This window comes from Penicillium crustosum (genome assembly GCF_028827405.1).
Source record: "Penicillium crustosum strain IBT 35664 chromosome Unknown utg000001l_segment0_segment0, whole genome shotgun sequence".
NCBI classification, from domain to species: Eukaryota; Fungi; Ascomycota; class Eurotiomycetes; order Eurotiales; family Aspergillaceae; genus Penicillium; species Penicillium crustosum.
Window position 1 is genome coordinate 2,605,842 of NW_026623122.1, and position 18,776 is coordinate 2,624,617.

General features: G+C 44.8%; 7 protein-coding genes across 7 annotated transcripts; 4 read left to right on the plus strand and 3 right to left on the minus strand.

Moving 5' to 3' along the window:
• Window positions 1-427: 427 nt before the first annotated feature.
• N7487_000982 (uncharacterized protein) lies at window positions 428-1,976 on the minus strand (the record flags this gene model as incomplete). Its single annotated transcript, XM_056868730.1, has 2 exons — window positions 428-1,239; window positions 1,319-1,976. The coding sequence occupies 2 exons, from the start codon at window positions 1,974-1,976 to the stop codon at window positions 428-430; spliced, it is 1,470 nt and encodes a 489-aa protein (XP_056733514.1).
• Window positions 1,977-2,736: 760 nt separating this feature from the next.
• N7487_000983 (uncharacterized protein) lies at window positions 2,737-2,961 on the minus strand (the record flags this gene model as incomplete). The annotated part of the gene is made up of 1 exon (XM_056868731.1): window positions 2,737-2,961. One exon carries the CDS (start codon window positions 2,959-2,961, stop codon window positions 2,737-2,739), a length of 225 nt encoding a protein of 74 aa, XP_056733515.1.
• Window positions 2,962-4,445: 1,484 nt separating this feature from the next.
• On the plus strand, window positions 4,446-4,966 carry N7487_000984 (uncharacterized protein; the record flags this gene model as incomplete). The annotated part of the gene is made up of 2 exons (XM_056868732.1): window positions 4,446-4,664; window positions 4,715-4,966. The coding sequence occupies 2 exons, from the start codon at window positions 4,446-4,448 to the stop codon at window positions 4,964-4,966; spliced, it is 471 nt and encodes a 156-aa protein (XP_056733516.1).
• Window positions 4,967-5,061: 95 nt separating this feature from the next.
• Window positions 5,062-6,122, minus strand: N7487_000985 (uncharacterized protein; the record flags this gene model as incomplete). Its single annotated transcript, XM_056868733.1, has 2 exons — window positions 5,062-5,821; window positions 5,881-6,122. The coding sequence occupies 2 exons, from the start codon at window positions 6,120-6,122 to the stop codon at window positions 5,062-5,064; spliced, it is 1,002 nt and encodes a 333-aa protein (XP_056733517.1).
• Window positions 6,123-10,043: 3,921 nt separating this feature from the next.
• On the plus strand, window positions 10,044-11,024 carry N7487_000986 (uncharacterized protein; the record flags this gene model as incomplete). Its single annotated transcript, XM_056868734.1, has 2 exons — window positions 10,044-10,057; window positions 10,115-11,024. 2 exons carry the CDS (start codon window positions 10,044-10,046, stop codon window positions 11,022-11,024), a joined length of 924 nt encoding a protein of 307 aa, XP_056733518.1.
• A 3,481-nt stretch (window positions 11,025-14,505) lies between these two features.
• Window positions 14,506-15,258, plus strand: N7487_000987 (uncharacterized protein; the record flags this gene model as incomplete). Its single annotated transcript, XM_056868735.1, has 2 exons — window positions 14,506-14,571; window positions 14,755-15,258. 2 exons carry the CDS (start codon window positions 14,506-14,508, stop codon window positions 15,256-15,258), a joined length of 570 nt encoding a protein of 189 aa, XP_056733519.1.
• A 2,329-nt stretch (window positions 15,259-17,587) lies between these two features.
• On the plus strand, window positions 17,588-18,744 carry N7487_000988 (uncharacterized protein; the record flags this gene model as incomplete). Its single annotated transcript, XM_056868736.1, has 2 exons — window positions 17,588-17,874; window positions 17,928-18,744. The coding sequence occupies 2 exons, from the start codon at window positions 17,588-17,590 to the stop codon at window positions 18,742-18,744; spliced, it is 1,104 nt and encodes a 367-aa protein (XP_056733520.1).
• Between the last annotated feature and the right edge of the window lie 32 nt (window positions 18,745-18,776).

Genomic DNA, 18,776 nt, shown 5'->3' on the forward strand with positions numbered 1-18,776 from the left:
CATCGATTTTCACCGTTCCACATTGACATGTCGACCGACTTTGCAGCAGTCACGCGCGGTAAAACGACAGCTATGTCAAACAGAGGCGGAAGATCCAAAACGTCTTCGGGTGACATGAAAGCGTGCTTAATTATTGGATTAGCAACTCAATTATGCATGATAACGTACAAAGAATTTTGCCCGCATCCGCGTAAATACATCAGGACTTTGACCTCTATCAATTTTTGATCCCCACTATTCCACTACCCCTACATTGTTCCTCAACACAAACAGCCAGATGGCAATATATCATGGAGCTTCTTCCTCACGAGAAATCAGCAGTGCCCCAAAGTCGTCTAGGCGCGCTGCATAGTTGGAATGATCATGAGAGCTGTTCCTCACGATCTTCTGTAACCGATGCTGTAAAGCTGTTGCCATTCAGAACCGTTTAAGGTGCGAGTGAGTGTTCATAAATGACGTGCTCATAGTTGGCAATGAACATCTCCTTTGTCATATTCCCGGTGTCCATGAGCGCCTTGCTCTTTTCCATCTCCTCCAAGGCTTCTTCATACATACCCATCTGCTTCACCTTCTGCGCTGCGAATTCCTCAAGCTCTTTTGAGTTGTCGAATTCCATCCCACGCCTTGCCCACTCAGTAGCCCCCAGATGTGCACGTAACTGCGTAAATGGAAAGCTGTATTGGTCGTTAAAGCCGGATGAAAGAAGCATATGTAGCCACATAGCCCCGGAGGCTTGCGACCACTTGACGAGACTAGAGAGCTCCCTCTCTTCATACCCTTGCATTTTTGACTCTTCCTCCTCCAAGATACGTATATAGATCTCTAAGTATCTGAAGTACCGGGACCCGATCTTAGGCAGCTCTTTGCTCTCGCAATCCCACATACTATTAACGGGCCTGTCTTGGAGAAGCCACCACGGTGCCGAGCCAAACAATTGGGCAGGTCCGATATAGGACCACTCAAGGTCCACTAATCCGACGACAGTGAGATCTTCCGTGCTCCGGACAATCAGATTTGCCAAGCCGAGGTCGTCGCAGATTAGTTTAAACTTGCAACGGTCATACTTCGCGTTAATAAATTCAGGTATTAGACTTCCTAGAACTTTGAACGCGAGGTATTTGTTCTGAGCATCATAGAAACCATCAGTTGAGTTTGGTTGATGAACAAGCTGCTTCCAATCCTGTCCGACGATATATTGAAAATACTCGGTTGTCGTAGCAAACCCTTTGGCTCGGTCGCCTAAATATCAGTTGTTTAGCTATAGTACTATATAAGAGCTATAGGGATAAGAAGGGAAAAGGAGGATAAAAATACGTACCGAAAGTATCAACTCCTCCGTCTTGTAGGATGGTCTGTGCCTTAAATGTTAACGGCCGCGGTGGCGTAGGGCTGTGGCTTCCAGTCTGTGGTGATGGTAGGCTGCCGATCTGGTCGAAATCCAGTTTGAAAAGTTGAAGTAGGAAATTTGCTAGCTGTCTGTAGATAACCTCAATATCACCATCACTGATATCGTCCCTTATGACTCGGCTAGGTCGCTCGGTATCGGGGTCTTGGAGAAGGCTGCTGAGGCTCACACCGTTTATAAAGTCCATCATAATGAAAGGGCCTAGACCAAGTATATTGCTGGCAGCCGGACCCCAAGCCCGGACGGTTGGGACGGGAATAGAACTCGCGTTGCGAATGAGATTTAGAGCCGACACTTCCATAGCAACCTTCTCATCGGTGTAGTTTTCACAGACCATCCCAAAACGAGGGAAACGAACCATCCATGCCGTGCTGTCAGTAAAGACCATCTTCATGCCGGCATTAAATGCGCCATGGTGAAAGGTACCATCAAGCACACAAGGAAGTTTATCTGGATGGAAAGCCGACACCCACTGGCAAAGACGGCCTGTTAGGTGGGCTTCATTCACCTTGTCAACCCAGAGCTGGTCCTGCGCCACGTGTACGAGATCGAGAAGGGCGTTGGTCTCCATAACGTGAAGGTAGGCTTAGGTAGTGGTGGGGGATGAGTGTGTGGTAGAATCCCACTTCTGTGAGTGAGGTGGTAGAGAGAGGAGCGAGATGGATGAGGGGCTATGCCGCGTTTTTTATAGTCGGTCTTTGAATGCCTTAGGCGTCACCGCAATATTTTCTTGTCGCAGCTTTATCGGGGCTGGCTATAAAGGATGATCACTGGGCGTTTTTTTAGATTAGGTCAACCACATGAAAAAAATAATAATAAAGCCAAGACCATTAGGTCAGCCATTCGGGGCACTCGAATCAAGCACCCAAAGTGGATCGGATCTACGAAGCTTCAAACTTTGTTTCAGGCGAGTACAATTAGAATGTACATACAGCATATATGATCAATGACTTAGCTCTCTATCCTTAACGTACATCGAACAAGCTGTTTCTATAGAGAGATCTAACTCATTCAAGACGGAGAATACACCAGCAATTACTGAGGGGGAAAATCGATGACTAATAAATAGTATTGTTGAAATACCAGCAAAAACTCATATAAAACTCAAATAGGACAAAGAGTCACCGTAGCAATACCCCCTGCACCGGCGGATCGGAATTCTCCAAACCAGGCGTGAAAATGTGTCATTGGTAACGACGGTAATGTCTGATAGGGAGGAGGGCCGTGAGTGCAACGGTAGACAGCTCTCTAGTTAGAGGCGCCGCCCTTCTATTAATTGATATACGTCAGTACATGACAGGATTGGAAATTTCAACTTCTTGAATGTTGAGTTAAAGGGGTTGTGGACTAACAGCAGCAGCAGCAGCAGCAGCAGCATCTGCTTCCTGCTTAGCAGCTCTCGCAGCGGCCTCGCGTCTCTCTTTCTCCTCTTTGTTCCTTTGACGCTTCTGAACAGAGGAGTTGCCGGTGTCAACCATCTGCCCGACGGCAGCGCTACCCGAGCTAATAAGCGCGTTGTTAACTTCCTTTCGTGCGTTGGGATCGATATCCGACATTTTGTTTAAGGATAATGTAGTAGCCAAGCTATGTCAATGAAAAATAGCAAGGATACGAGTAGAGGACACTGATTGAAGTGATAAAATGCGGGTCGGTTTGGCGTCTTAAATAAGGTAGGGCCTAGGAAAACAGCGATATGGTGGCAGTTTAGTCATGCCCGACAGCACATATTCCCGTGAAGTTCTTCGTATTTCGATCGGGATAGCCATGGTGTTGAGTTAATTGATACCGAACCCTTTGCCTCGATTTTCCTAGAGATTGGATCCCACATAATTTTGGCGCTGCGCTAATGCGCAAGACATAATACGACATGTGACTAGTGTCTGATAGGCACAGATTCCAAGAACCCCATGTAGGCTGTGCAATGGAATTATCTTGCCAGCCGGTTTGTGGTTCTTCCCATAAAAACAGACAACTTGAGGTGGGACCTGTCTGTACGCTAGGTGCTTGGACCTCTTCACTACTTCGCTTCATTCCTTCTTCCGTTTTCATTACTTTCCATTGCTGGGATGCTCTGTATTCTAGATAATGCCGCAATTGTTGCAGCTATCAAGCTCTATAATCCTCCCGTAAAACTCAACTCTATGTCTGCATAGGTGTTCAATTGTCTCGACGAGCTTGTGACACATGATCCTCCAAGTATCAGTTAATGTGGTTTTGGCTGGCGATGATCATTGATATCTAACAGAAATAGATGGGTACGACAATGTATGGTAAAATATGACATACGTAAACTCTCTAACCAACTAACTAAATTGACAAATTCCGCTCTTTTTCCAGTCTGTGCGGACATAGCTGATTAAGCAATGTATATACTTTTGTATGGTACAGTTAGCATAACGGTCCATTTGATTTTCCGGTTTGCAAAGACTTGGTAATAATTCAAACAAATCCTTGACGACTGCCCCACGCATAGGCTGTCATAGTAGCTTGTTTGGTGTAGAAGATTCATTAAGTTAGCCTTTCTTTTTTGGGGTCAGCTATGGTTCGTTTCTTAGTGATCTAGACGGAACTGGATGGGGAATCCTGTCTTAAAATGAATACCACGTCTCAAAGAGGTTCTAGTGAGGTACAATGCTTTGTAATTTGTCGCAAGATACTATACTTAAGTGGAATTCGTGAATGGTCTAACCCCAGCACCATGTAGCGTTGCCAGCCCATCGCTGGGTGATTGCGAAAGTGATCACCAGCGTTCCTTTATTAGTGAGCTAATTGGTCAGATTAGTCATGTCCAATTTGGGCAGCAATGACTTTTTGAATGTGGTGAGTCAGGTGACGCGAAATGGACCGCCCCTCTCACCCCTCCAAATTCTATTAGTATGGACACAAGCAAAGTCTTTGGAGGTTTATGATTGCTATGATTAAAGTGAGTCCCCAACTTATAGTCTCGCAGGCATCTCTTCAACCAGCAATTTGCTAATTCAAGGATCTATCTTCTTTAGTAATTTCTACCGCCTCGAGAATCGAATGATCGACACGCACAATGTCTGCAAGTGATACTTTCTCTCCCGCTGTCCTGCGTCTGCAAAGCGTCGCGCTTCTCAATAAAAACAAGGCATGGATGGAAGTGGAAAAAAATACAGAAAAAATTGCCCAGGACGCTCTGGCAAAAAAGACGAAGGCCGCCGCGTTCCAGCCCACGTTCACGGATACTAGTGCTTGCAATGAACTCATACGTGGCGTAGCACTCGACTACGAAAAAGTAGGGCCTCTGCCATTGATAACCAACTTTCACTGACAATTTATGAACAGAATGCAAATAATTTTCCTGGGCGCCCACCGAAGATAGCTCGCTGCAGACGCGGCGGACTTGTATTTCTACCTGGGTATATACCAATAGGCACCAATTTCATGATAATCGAGCCAATATTCTGCAAAGGCAAGTCGACAATTGGCGGTGTTGAAGTCGACATGGAGCACTATTACGTCATTTTGAAAGAATGTGATGTCCATGTTGAGGATGATGGAAAACTGGTCGCATTGGCGATGTCGGATATTCAATGATGCTGGATAGGAGCATTCATGCTAATCAATCAATTTCTGAATTGAAAAAATATCAAAGTATGTACAGATACGTCATTAAACCATGTTTCGCCTTCTCACAAATGCTGCTGACTATAGTATCCGCTAAACATGTCAAATTGCTGCATCAGCTGGGCAGCATTGGTGTAGTCTTCCGGGCTGAAGGTTTCTAGATTGAATTCGTGCATTAGCTGAGCAGCATTGGCACCATATGTCATCGGCTCCAATTGGAATACATTCATCAAGTGGGCGGCATCATCGAACATCATGCTTGAAGAGAGTGGTTGAGTTTGGCTGGTGTCTAAAAGAGGCGCATTCGACAAGCTTGATACCCTAGATCTCGCTTGTTGCATGGGTTCAACTGCTGCAATAGGAGCTTCGTATTCATGAAAGGAGTGGGCAGAGGCTCCCACATTTGCCGTGCTAAAGTGCGACAACCCAAGGTTCGGCGAGTTCATTGGACTCGGAAATTCTGCGCCATTGGGGTTTGTAGCGTGGAGACTACTATCAACGGGCGTCTCGGCGCTTTGGCCAGATGGCTGGCAAAATGCAGGTCTTGGTGAATGAAACTGAGGAGTCTTTCCAGTCCGTTTCGATGTTTTTGGGGAACGCTTTTTGTGAATCCGCGTTTTTTGGCAATTTTTCCGTGTTGGTTTGATGTTTTGGTCACTTTCATTCGATTTAAAGATGGATACCTGCGAATAGAACTGGTTTGTGATGAACCTCACTATGCTGTTTGCCGCAGATGTTGTAGAAGCTTCTGGTTGGAAGCCAAGTGAACTGTAGTGGTTAAGGACGATATCCACATCACTTGTTTTGTTCAGGCACTTTTCATATCTTTCCCGAGGTCAACAGGATGTTCTCGTAGTCGCAAGAGGAGAGGAATCTTAGCTCACAGTTTGGATGGTAAAACAAAAAGATAGAAAATGATGCCATTACCCGCCTTCTGTGCATAAGAATCGTAAACACCGCCAATTTTGTAGTCAGCTTTTAGCTCCTCAGCTATATCGTGGAGATTGTCACGCGCATTGCCGTCCCCCTCGAGTATCAAATTTGCACAAAAATTTGCAATTTTGGTTGTGAACCTCTTCGATGCATGAAGCTCTATTATACTCTGTATAACGAGGTATAGTGCCATGCAGTACAATGCTCGTCGAATGCTGTCAGCGGAGGTCCGTCTTTTATTTGAATGATAAAGAGTACTAAGAACATTTCGAAAAGTCTGTTTCGTGTTGCTGGATATTTCGCTGGTCCAGAATAACCCCCCGTTCTCTTCGTATAAGGGAATCGCTTCCTGGAAATATTCCGGTATCTGTATGTCTGCTAAACCAACATTTTGTAACCGTTTTAAAGCCTCCTCACGGGATGCACCAACAGAAGACCTCTCTGGATGTTGTCTGCCAAATGCCTCATGTAATGGTTGACTGATACCTATGGGAAGATGGTTTTTATTGCGAACAATAAATTCGACAACCTTCCTTCTCTATTAGTACATTGCCCCACGCTAACTTGAGGAGTCTCCTACCTCTTGAAGGTACTCCAAGTCATTTAATTGTCCCATTTGAAGTGAGAGCGCCCGTTCTCGAATACGCATCAGATCCATAACGAGGTTTTGGGTGCACAAAACTTCTTGTCCGTGAACTCTTGAGGTTAAATGATTAAGGAAAATGAAGGATGCGGAAAATTGGGGTGGGAGTTTTGCGGTTTATCGTTTCCCCGCACCATCCCTAGCCTAAAACGAAAAATAGTGTCCCCCTGGGGGTCGGTTTTGTCCATTTGGAGCATAGCGCCTCGGCCGAAGACCGTATTGGTCAAGCAGATCAATCATCCCTGAATGTCTACATATCTGTCACCTTTTACGTTGAGTTGGGCCCTGGTGCTTCTGCCAGAGACTCAGCACCGATTCACTTGCTCATGAGTTGCTATTTCCCCCTAGGAGCTTGGCGCTCAAAATCCAGCCTAGAATGGCCATAGCAATACTAACGATGCCTTCCTAGTGGACTTTGAGTTACTAGAGACTAGTATTCTACGCGTTTCAGGAAAATATGGGATTCTAAAATTCGTTCCTCTGAGCGGCGATGGTCCGATTATTTTGCAACTTGTGGTTTGCTCTTGCACTGATTAACAGAAATACCTCAATCTAGGCCAAATAAAAAATTCAAGTTCGAAGTGTCCACTTCACCCATAAAGCTTCGGTATCGACCTTGAAGTATTCTCCTCACTGCACTATTACAAGGCCATCGCAAGAAAGTAATCAAGCCATGTGATGCTTCAGAAGATGAAGCATCAAAATGCCAAGTTATCAGTGCCAGCATCAAAACAGTGTCATAACTTAGATGTTGTAAACTATTCTCCACGTAGACGCTTAAGTCATTTTCGAGAGAAAAACCTTCATTAAGATATGATCCCTGACATCTTCTGCTTCTCAAAGTCTTGCAGATATCTGCTAGCATCCTAGCATCTGGGCTAGAATTTTCCGAGGACGTCATTTCCGAGACTGACGGATATTCAATTTTCAAAGATAGCATTGCTTTCAAAGCAATTCCTGCCGGTCTATGAAGTAATTGGAAGGGAGGCAGGGTAGGCTTCTGATGTAAGCATATTATCGCCCCTAGTGAGAGAGAGGAGCGGGTACTCACCATGGCTAGAACTTTTGGTAATGACAAAGTGTAATAGATGGTCACCTTGGACGATATAAGTAGGTCCATTCACACCCCTCTTTGATTTCCTCCATAAGGCCTCATCCTCGAGCCCTGTGATTTAACATTTCTCCTTATCACAAAACAAGTCCCGATATGGCTCCACCTAAATTCCTCGACATTAAGATAATCGAACTCAATCCTGAATTTAACACATTCATTTCTAACGTCCGAATGGTCGACCTAAGCCGTGCGATCTTCATCTGTTGGAAAAAATACTCCAGAGAAGGCATACTACTGTGAGTCTCACCCGCTAGTACCACGGCCTACTTGTCTGACGAAAGCGTAAGAGATGAAAGCACTACTGGGGCGGATCTTCAAGGTGGGTCACTCACACCCCTAGGTGGTTTCTACCTGCTATACTGCAGAGCCCGCAGGTTATCCATAATATCCAGAATGATCCACGCCTCGGAGGGCTAAAGCTTGTCATATATGAGTAAGTCATCTACCCTTTTTTGCATAGACTGAACGACTGACACAGGGGTTTATTAAGCAAGAACAAGCCTACATCTAGAGCCCTTATTTTATGTAAGCACAAAGACTATCCACTCATATATCTGAGGTCAGCTAACATTGTAGGTCATACTCGATTCGAATAGGAGCCATGCGGACAGTAGGACACTCACCGCGTTTTCTTCCACCACCTATCTCGAATGATATATCTCTGCCAAACCGTGTGCGGGAAGTCATCCAACAATATGCCCTTGGTAACATGATTTAGAAATGGTTCTTCTGTGGTTTACTCAGTCTTAGCTTTTTCAACAATCAAAAATCTGAATTAGGCATTTAGATATCTCCATGAAATCCTTCGACAAAACGAGAGTCACTATTTTTTATTCCAGTGGGCCTCACTTTATGCTTTGAAGGCTGTTAGATAGTCCTTTGTACGGTCTTCTCGGGCACCATTGAAATCCACTGATGAGGCATATTCTCTTGGGTAATTAATAGCCAGTCAAATCGGCTTCACTGATTATCCGCGTCCTAGACTCTAGTAATTTAACCTCGATATTACAGCTTACCGGGAGCTATTGATAGCCGTTTAATCCCCGGCATCCCCGATCACCCATGTACTTGGCCCGCCCCAGGCTTACAGGGCCTTGTCCTATCGCCATGTAGCCTGGAAGGAGAGAGCCCTAGGGCTAGACGTCAATTTTGTTGTACCAGATCTAGATAGTTCGATCTTGTTTAATATAATCTCGGCCATACATTTTGTACGAGATGATTTCAAAGAACATGCACCTAGACTGCGACAGGCATATCTGGTAATTACTTTGGTTCAATGATAAGGTACGATCGATGGCTCTCTTGGGAGGTATAAAGAGGTTCGTTTAGATCCCGCCGGTGTTAACAAAATAAAATAAGCCTAAGTTTAAGCTTCAACCATATACTCTATATTATTTTTTTTATCTGTCTGACAAATCGGCCCTATGGAGTGCTTGGGTTCTTTCTCGTTTCTATTGCTTCTACCAAGCTGCATGCAGGCATCTTGGGGATCAAAAATAGAGCAGAAAATAGACGAAGACCCAGAGCAAACGATCCCAAATTCTGCAAACCTCTATAGGCTGACTGAACCTGCGATATATGAGTCGAAAAATACCAAACCTTCATCTAGCCATTCAAGGCAAACGGAGAAGGGAGAAGCGTCGCAAATTAATCTAGCCAGAGACTGTTATAGTGAGTGTTTCTTACAAAGCACAAAACTTTTGATATTCCCTTCTTACACTGCAACCTTTTAGAAAGCGGACCTCAAATTGACTCTATAAAATCACACAGCAATGCGGATAATAGCATTATTATTCTCCCCTATATCCCTCCAAATATTCGACTTGTCAACGGGAGGATTATTGATATGGGAGAAAGATACACTCATTTTCTAAATGGTCAATCACACATCGGAAAAAGGTGATCCTTGAATATGGGGCTTAGTCTTAATTCACAGAGCTTCCATTACGTCCCCTTCTGGTCTCACTTTATTCTCAGGAGCGTTACTTTTCATAATTTTTTGATATCCAAGCCTAAATACTTCGATAATTGAATTCTACTATCCAGATAAATGTAGCCATAATGAGTCTAATGTTTGCTCGTCGCTAGAAGGTGCAACGCATTATCAGTGATGGGGTCGCATATGATATAATAATTTGATATATATATTTTCTCCTTTTTTGTGCACTTTACGACTTCCCATTTTTCCATGATCACACTCAGGTATGCCATCGGCACCCGCTATTGTTAGGTGTAAGTTAATTGACTGCATATATAAAGTGCAATACTCACATCGCGTTTGAAGATATCAAACGCAAAGAGGAACTGGGCTCTCCTATAATACCATACTGTTCTATACAATTCGTCCTAACGGGAACATGCCCAATACTAGGTAGGATCTGTTTCTTTGCTAGATACTTTCAACCAAGCTCTAAACTAAACTTTATAGACGTGGCGAATATGATGCCGCAGTCGTCAAGAAGCCACTTGATCCAATGAGGATTAGTTCATTGTTAAACGATCCGGATGTTTGCTGGCAACCAAGGGAAACGTCGAATATCTTTGGTCGTGTTTATACGGTGACGCCGAAATCAACGGTCCAATCCGGTAGGACCCATTCCAAGCAGGTGCAACTTTCGGACCTATCACATGTCTCTACGAAAGAGTCTGGTCACATCAGCAATCACAATGGCCACAGTCGAAGATACAGTGACGAGGAGCTTTGGTTTATTTGGTACAAACGCACTGTTCATCGCCAACAATGGGACAATATACTTGTGGACTTTAACCACCAATTCCCGACGCGGAAACGTCATCATGCCGAGACAGTACAAGCCGCGTACTATCGATCGATCAATCGGCTGCGAGTTCACTTAGGTGAAAACATTTCCACGGAATCTATCATTCAACACGCGAAGGTATCTTATTCGTGGATGGACATCCATTCCAATCAAGTTCAATTTTCGGACCTATCTACGAAAGAGTCTGGTCACAACAGCAACCACAATGGCTACTATCAAAGATACAATGACGAGGAGCTTTGGTTTATTTGGTATAAACGCGCTGTTCTTTGCCAACATTGGGATGATGTCTTTGTGAGCTTCAACCGCCAGTTCCCAAACCGCCAACGTGATTGCGTCAACGGAATGAGAAACAAGCTCAATCAAGAGATCAGGGAAAAAAGGCTACCATCCCGCAGTCAGATTCAAGTCCAGGCAGGCGCTTCCCATTTGGATAAGGTAACATCTCTCATTACTTGCGCGAATGTATCGTACCCGTGGATGCTGGAAGCTTTGGAAACTACTCAATCTTCTGCTGGAAGTGATGGGATGATAGAGAACGTCTCCAGACTAAATTGATATGATCCTATTTGTATAACACCACAAAAGCATTGAGTGCCTTTAGGAGATGACTGGGTTTTTTTGCCATAAATGAATTTGATCTTTACTATATTCCGCACGAGTTTCCAGAAATCGGGGCATAGAGATAAAGTGTGGTCAATGCGTGCTGATTGACCATGCAAAACGTGGTCTTTAGTTCTAGCCTAATATGGTTAGTTCGCGTGTGCTGTCTAACACGTATAGATCTAGTGACTTCGAGCAATTGAAGTCCCCGGATTAGAATATATGCAAAATAGGAGGTTTGCTGCAATGAATCTGAAGTTTTTTTTGTTGAAAAGATCTAAAAGACCTTGCTTATTAAGAGACCCTACCAATTTTAGATTTATATTGGAAAATATCGAGATCTCGCGGATATGTTGGTAGGAGATTCAGAGGATGTTTGTTAGTCTGTATTGTGCCTACTATGGTCAAACCGCTGCGGGCCTGTTGAATTATATAAAGTTAGCTACTTCCCTAATTTATTCTTCTACTCATCTCAAAAACTCCTCGCGATGCCAGATGCCGAATTCAAGCCCATACCGATGAGCGCAACCGATAAGCTCAGAGAGTATTATCAAAATTCTCTTGGAAATCTTGGTCTTGATCAGCTCTGCTGTATTTCTAGAACGTTGGATGAGTCAAAAAACGCACGAAATGAGAAAGGTATAAAAGCCTCTACAATATATTTAACAACCACTAAGCTTCAAAGCAGAAATAATACGATCGATTCTCTCCGTCTTACGCACGCGGCCTATCCCTCCTTCATGTTTAGAAAAATCTCCTCAAATTTCGGTGGAATCAAGAAAAATAATAAGGGCAATCACAACCGTCATGAAACTCGAGAAAGAGTACACGGATGGTGGCATGGGTAAGTCTTCTTTTCCTTTTCTCTATAACTAGAGCTAAACTACGTAGGGGACAATATGGAAAATGTGGGTGTCAAAACTATAAGAGACGGTGATGACTATGTATTTGAACTATATACGGTATATGAGTGTCAACCTTCGGCGTGGCCATCCACGAGTAATCAAGATCGGCATCCTAGCAGGTCTCAGTTGATCCCAGCTTCGCAGGTTGCAGGAGTGTCAACCCTTACGGTGCAAATTAATAAGTATTGAATATCACTTTGTTAGGATGAATCAATCAATCAATTCAAGTTCAATTAACCTGTTGCGGTTTAACTCGTTGCTTATGACTATACATGTACTTCATGCAACTGAAGTAAGAACTCGAAGCCCAACGCCGAGTGGGGTCCCTCTCGAGTATACATATACTGATCGTATAATACCCCGTAGATCCCCACAAATCCAAATCCATCCGAGCCCATATATAAGAAATTAACACATAATGATTGTTATGGAGTGCACCCTCCACCTTCCATTTCTCACTTCCGTCTCTTTTTCTCTCTTTACTCTGCTAGGACCAAGTTGCTAGGAATTTAGAAGCAAAAAGTGCAGCGCTTCTTGGTGTAGGGGTGGGAGTTGCGACCGGGGCGGATAATCCGATAATCCGATAATCCGCCTTGCTACAGCTGCTAAGAGAGCGGCACGCCAACGAATCAGAGAGAGGTGGGAGAAGCAGTGGGAGCGGGAGACAACCTCCGCCCCGACGAAGCGCTTGGCGCAGGCGCCAAACAAGAAGACCCTCCGTTTATACGAAGGGCTGTCGAAGACACCGCGTGCAATCTTGATCCAGATGGGTACAATGCGAATTGGCCATTGACACTTCTTGTTCAAAATCAAGGCAGCTGAGACTGACCGGTGTAATTGTGATGAGGGTCCACAAACGCCAAGACATATCCTCATGCAGTGTCTGAGGTACGTTGTGTGTGCCACGTACTAAATTGTGGGAGCAGTTGGAAGGGATCGGAATCGAATTTATGGAACGAGACTATGACAATATCATGTCTAACCCGCAAGCCATCCGCTACATGGTCAACTTTATGCACCGAACAGGTCTCCTCCAGTAATTTCAACAAGTTAGGATCGAGGAGGATGACGACGACGAACCGACAGGCATCGCGGCAATGAATCTAGTTGTGGAAGACAATCGGTATCAACCAATGACGAGAACGATGCTGTGATACGAGAAATCAGCCAAATTCGACAAACATGCCAACCAACTAGCCACGGCAACATCACCATCAGTTGAAACTGAGGTAGGGGAGAGAGCAGAGAGCAGAGAGAGAAAGAGGGAGAGAGAGATGAAAGATAGGGGGTGCACCCCACGACAATCATTATATGGCTATTTCTTATGCATGGGTTTCATTTATGGGAATGGGCTGATTCCGCACTCTTTATGAGTGGCCTCTGTATATACTCTCTGGGAGAGATCCCGCTCGGCGTTTTGGCTTCGAGTTCTTGCTTCAGCTGAATGAAGCGCCTGCATAGTCATACGCAACTAGTCAAACCGCAACAGGTTAATTGAACTTTGATTGATTGATTGATCGATAAAAAAAACCATAAACAAGTCTTAAGACGACTAAAAGTAGGAGGCCAGCCCACTAGAGGATGGAAAAAAATACAGAAAACTATTCTGGGGTCTTCCGCACAACCTAGTAAAACCCAGACCCAACACTGGGTCTGGGGCCCCAAACTGGGTTACAAACTATACGAACACGCTAATTGTGTACATAGTTCAGCTGATTTAGCTGGTTTATGACCGCCAAGACCCCTCTTATACAAAAACTGGGTCAAACTGGGCCTAAACTGAGTTTCCTGGGGCCCCAATCATTAGGTCTGAGTTGAGCCTGGGTTATGAGGTTTCGACCCAGACCCAGACTGGGTCGTGCGAAAGTCTAGGTTTTGTGTCCTCTACTAAGTTTATTAACTCTAAACTGAGCGGGTCGTCGTCTGCTCGGGGTTTTCCCTGATCGAGTGACGACGGGAGCGAGCCCAACTTTTGCTAGTCCCGAGATCGAAGATGACTGCATTATATCCATGTGGCTTCTCGGAAGCCCTAGATTCCTCACTTGCCGAATTATGTTAATCATCTAACCCTTGATTCTCTCGATAAGTTTTCTCTATTTCTATAGCTTTCTAACAAGTCGGTTTATCGCTGTCCAGATTTGATCCTGTAGTGATTCACCTAATAAATGATCTTCCTTCGACAGTACAGCAGATAATACTATCGGAATACCATGCTTTTGTAGGTACAGACTCAAAAAAAGAACTTTGATTGTGTGATGGTAATCTGCTTTTTAATTCTAGTATTATGCCCCCGGCCCGATATGTTTTCGAATTCAATTATAGTATATGAAATATATGGAGATAGACGGATGTACCGCAGTAGATTCGCCCAATAAGCTAAATACTCTTGTCCAGTTCCCAGGATAGAACACACTAACGAGGCTGTGCATAGGCCAAGAGATAAATGTTCCAGAGTTGCAGCCATACCCAATGGTATATCACTGTAGCCTAGTATAGCGGCCTGAGCGGCCAATGCGCTGACCCGGATAATCATGGCCCCTCCCGCTCACCCGCGCACCTCCCTCGTGCACACCCTCTCTATTCCACACTCACCCTGGGTGTGCAGGGTGACGCCAATCAAAAGCGGCGTCACCCTCTTGCTCACCTAGGTGACACCCACCGAACTATTGATCAAGCTTAAGCCACACGCCGGTGAGTTAGTAGTTGGGTGGGTGACCACCAGCGAATCCTCACTGTTGTATGTTTTTGTTTAGTTTTTGTTTTATCTTTGTTTCGTTCAGAAAGTCCGTCTCCACGCACTTATAATAGGGGCTGGTCTCCGTCGCAACGGTGCGATACTCAAAGTAGTCGCGGAAGTAATTCGAGAGGCCCGGTCACGCTCCATCCTATTTTTGCTGGACGTCGATGGGCTGCTGATTGGAACGGAAGACACGGGCGTCGTCAAAGGACACAAGAACTGCATTCTCACGTCGAATGTGGTTGAATATGGCCGACTAGCTAAAGCCCTGGGTATCGATGTCACTAGTCCTGCTGAAGATAATGCGAACGATGCGCAGAGCTTAGAGGAGGTTCAGGCAGAGCCCAGTTCTGAGGGTAAGCGCATATCTCCGGCGACCACGCTGCTGTTGACTACTTGGGCTGGAAATAGTATTATGCGCGAGTGCTCTCGGTGGTCTTTTAAGGCTACAGGGCGAAGTATGCAAGCCAGTGATCTGACTGGTGAAGTCCCTGGAACATTTTTGAAGCTGATTGGCGAGCCGGAGGAAACCAAAACAAGTCTCTAGGCCTCAGCTGAGAGTTATATCCTCATAGGGTCATCTAATTTGCTAAGCTTTCGTACCAGGGGTATGGTGGTATCTGCGGGTATCATTTATGCTTGGTACACCTACCTACTCTTTAGGTATCCTAACTCAAATATTGTAAGTTCACGCGCGCTTACCTCTTACGGGGTCCATAATAACAGAGTTTTGGGGAAGATCGAGCTCGGTTTCGGAAGGAATATATATTCGGCTCCACCATCATAGAATAGAGTGAGTGTCATTAGATAGCATATCTGACCCACATGATGTATCTCAAGTTAGAACTGTAAGAGGATTATGGCAATTAGAAGCTCCCTGGGACAGAAAGATGCGACTTAACTACCCACCGAACTGGGGACAACTACGCACGGGAGCTGTTCAATATAGATTTATAGGGTGAAAGCTAAAGTGCAAGGAGTTGAATAATTGAATGGAAAAATATCCTAGCATATTTACAGGTCCGCAAAACAAATCGCTTCCTTCACCATCTGATATGTTATGTTCATTGAGACATGATATACCCATTGAATGCTCAGAACCTTACAAGATGTCCCCTACCCACAGTCTTACTCGCAATGGTCACTCTCGTTGCTGCCACCATCGACGCATCCATAAGGACAGTTTTCTGTCTTTGAGATTGTACCATCATCATGGCAGCGATAGAGGTAGTAGTCGAAATTGACCAGCATAGGGTCGATGGGCCAGTCGGCATGTTTGAGGGCATCGTAGATCTCTTGATGATAGTTGCCTGTGTCCGACAAAATTGTAAGCAGAGATTAAACAGCTGAGTTACAAGGTATGAAACATTACCTTTTCCCATTAGAGTAAACGCGCAATAGTCAAGGCCAGATTGACAATTTGCTGCGGCACATAGAGAGACAAAAAGAGCACAGGCTGACAAGATGACCTTCATGTTGGAGGTTTGTATGTGTTGTGGTAAGATTCAGATTCCTGGTTGAGTCTAATCAGAGAGAGAAATTACCAAGCTAGCAGTCCACACGTCGAAATAGCCTCCTTATAGGAAATTCGGAGGTCCTGATGTCAGGCACGGTCTATAGACGCTTGCCTCTCCGAGATTAGCTAGATTGTCTCTCTTTTTTCCCCCTCACTTTTGAATTTCTTCTCGCGTCTATTTCCTATTTTGTAAAAATTAACTCATTTCCTTTCCTGGTTGTGGCCCCCTACAGATCCTGACCATTCAATACAGTGATAAAAATTACGTTTTCTATTTTTTATCGATCGTGAGAGAGGGTATTAGAGGATCTGCAAGACTGGGGGCTAAACTCAATCCTGGCCCCCAGTATCTATTGAATTCCATTTGTTTCAAAATTGATAGAAAGAATGAGCCCATGTGGTTTGACTAAAAGTACCTAGAGAAAGCTGGAAACCCTGCTGCATCCTTCTGGTTCTGCACGATGAAATGCTTATCTCCTTCCCCTTTTCGGATAGACGAACTCAACAATAATAAGGGCAACCATCCCAATGACGATATGTGGGAATGTTATCAAGGATGTGAAACTATAACCATTTCGACATATTTGGTCCTCCTGTTGGCTCCATCGCATATAGAGCAAGCACGCGTAAAAATAAAGAGTCGGGATAAGGCCACAAACAACAAATATTCTGAAAAATCAGTTCATCAATATCGGAATGAGAAAGTAAGTGATAATAATAACACTTACATTGGCATCATCGACCAAGCCCATTTGCGGGTGATTCGCACAATACGATCGGTCCTTGAGTCTTGCCGAGGCAAGGCAGATGGGCGAGATGGCTCTGGGGCCCACTGGGTCCTTCGGATCTTGGACTTGGAATTCATTTTGCGAGAGAGGTCTAGTGGAAGGTGTGTGAAGGAGAGAAGACAAGGGTTCCACTGCGCTAATAAAGCGTGACATGATGTCACGAGGCCTGTGCCCTTAGCCCCGGGGGCCAAAGTTAGTACGGAGTACTCCGTAGAAGAAAAAAAATACAAAAAAAAAAAAAAAAAAAAAAAAAAAATTGGAGACTGAGAATGGAGATCAATCCTTCCGTTCTCAAAATGCCAACCGTCTAGGGGGCTGACATCCTTGGGGCTATGTACCAATTGTAACGTCTCGAACAAAAAAACAGGAAAATCCAAAATAAAAGCAGTTAGCTGTTGATACTAGTGGCTCAGCAAGTAGAATACCATCTTGATAGCCCAAAATTGCACAGTGGTCAATCCAATATCATCATATATAACATTCAGCCCAACCCCTCCCAAGGTTCTTCGATCATTTCGCACATCACCTTCTTTGCCTCTCTTACTTCCTTTGACTCGCATCAATTGCCCATTATGATAATTCCAATCACGGCCATTCTCGCATTGGCATCCTTGGTACCAGCCGTTCCGGTAGAGGGAGATATCTTTGCTCGTACCTCAATCGATGACCCCTTCACGCTACAAGGAATGAATGCCGCAGCTCGCGAACTGGATGCCCGTATGGAGAAAATATCCACTGCTCTGGACATTCGAAGTGAGAACCCTGCAGCCCGCGCCTTGATGGAACTGGAGAGTAGAAATCCTCCTGGCACCCGCGAAGTGGGGGCACCTAGATTTAGTGCCCAGCAATATACCGGAGCGTAAGTACAGCCAAATTCTGTGATGAATGAAACCAATACTAACCAAAATTCAGCCAAGCGGTGGTATGGTATACTGCATTATCTGCAACAAGCCTCTGTGCTGTGTTCGGCGGTGGGGCGGCTTGTACTGCTCTTTTCCCATTCATAGTCGGTATCATGAATGTCGTAATCTACATCGGCGCGATGAGAAACGGCGATATCTCAAGGGGATCTAGATATGTTGCAGGATTGCTGGGCACCAATGCCATACTGAGTGATATCGAAATGGGAAACTTGACCCCGAGCGAAGAAGATCAGGCGAATCGATTGCTTTCGGACACGCCTTTCAATTCTAAGCGAAGTCTACTCGAGGAGGAACACTTAAATGTGGCCCGACTCTTTGAAGGATCCAATCTAGAATTTGATCGTATCGAGCTCGAGGACGTTTCATCCTTGAACCAACAGAAGCGAAGCCTTGACTCGCCTGATCTCACGCATCGCATGATGATCCGAGGTGCCAAACTGAACGATCTGTCGCATGATCTAGCGTTTGACCGGTACAGCAATGGCCAGTCGGGAATATCTTTCAACTTCAATGACACCAATTTCGGCGGAGAGTCAGAGCTGAATAAGCGCGATCTATCTGATGTTGGATTGAAGGTGACGTTCTCATATCCTCAAGGACAGAAGATTGATAAAGGTGACTCCTTGAGGGCAGACCTTTCCCATGGAATTGCAAAGCATTGGAGTGAGCTTGCTTTCAGTCAGACTGGCTGGAGTGAGTACCTTGGTTCGATTTTAGATTCGGATCGAAACTCAGTGGTGAAGTACCGCATTCAAGTCACGAAAGGCGAGCCCAGCTCTAGCCCTGAAGACCTCTCTGGCAATTAAATCTTGGCCTCTATCACATAGGCAAATCTTCT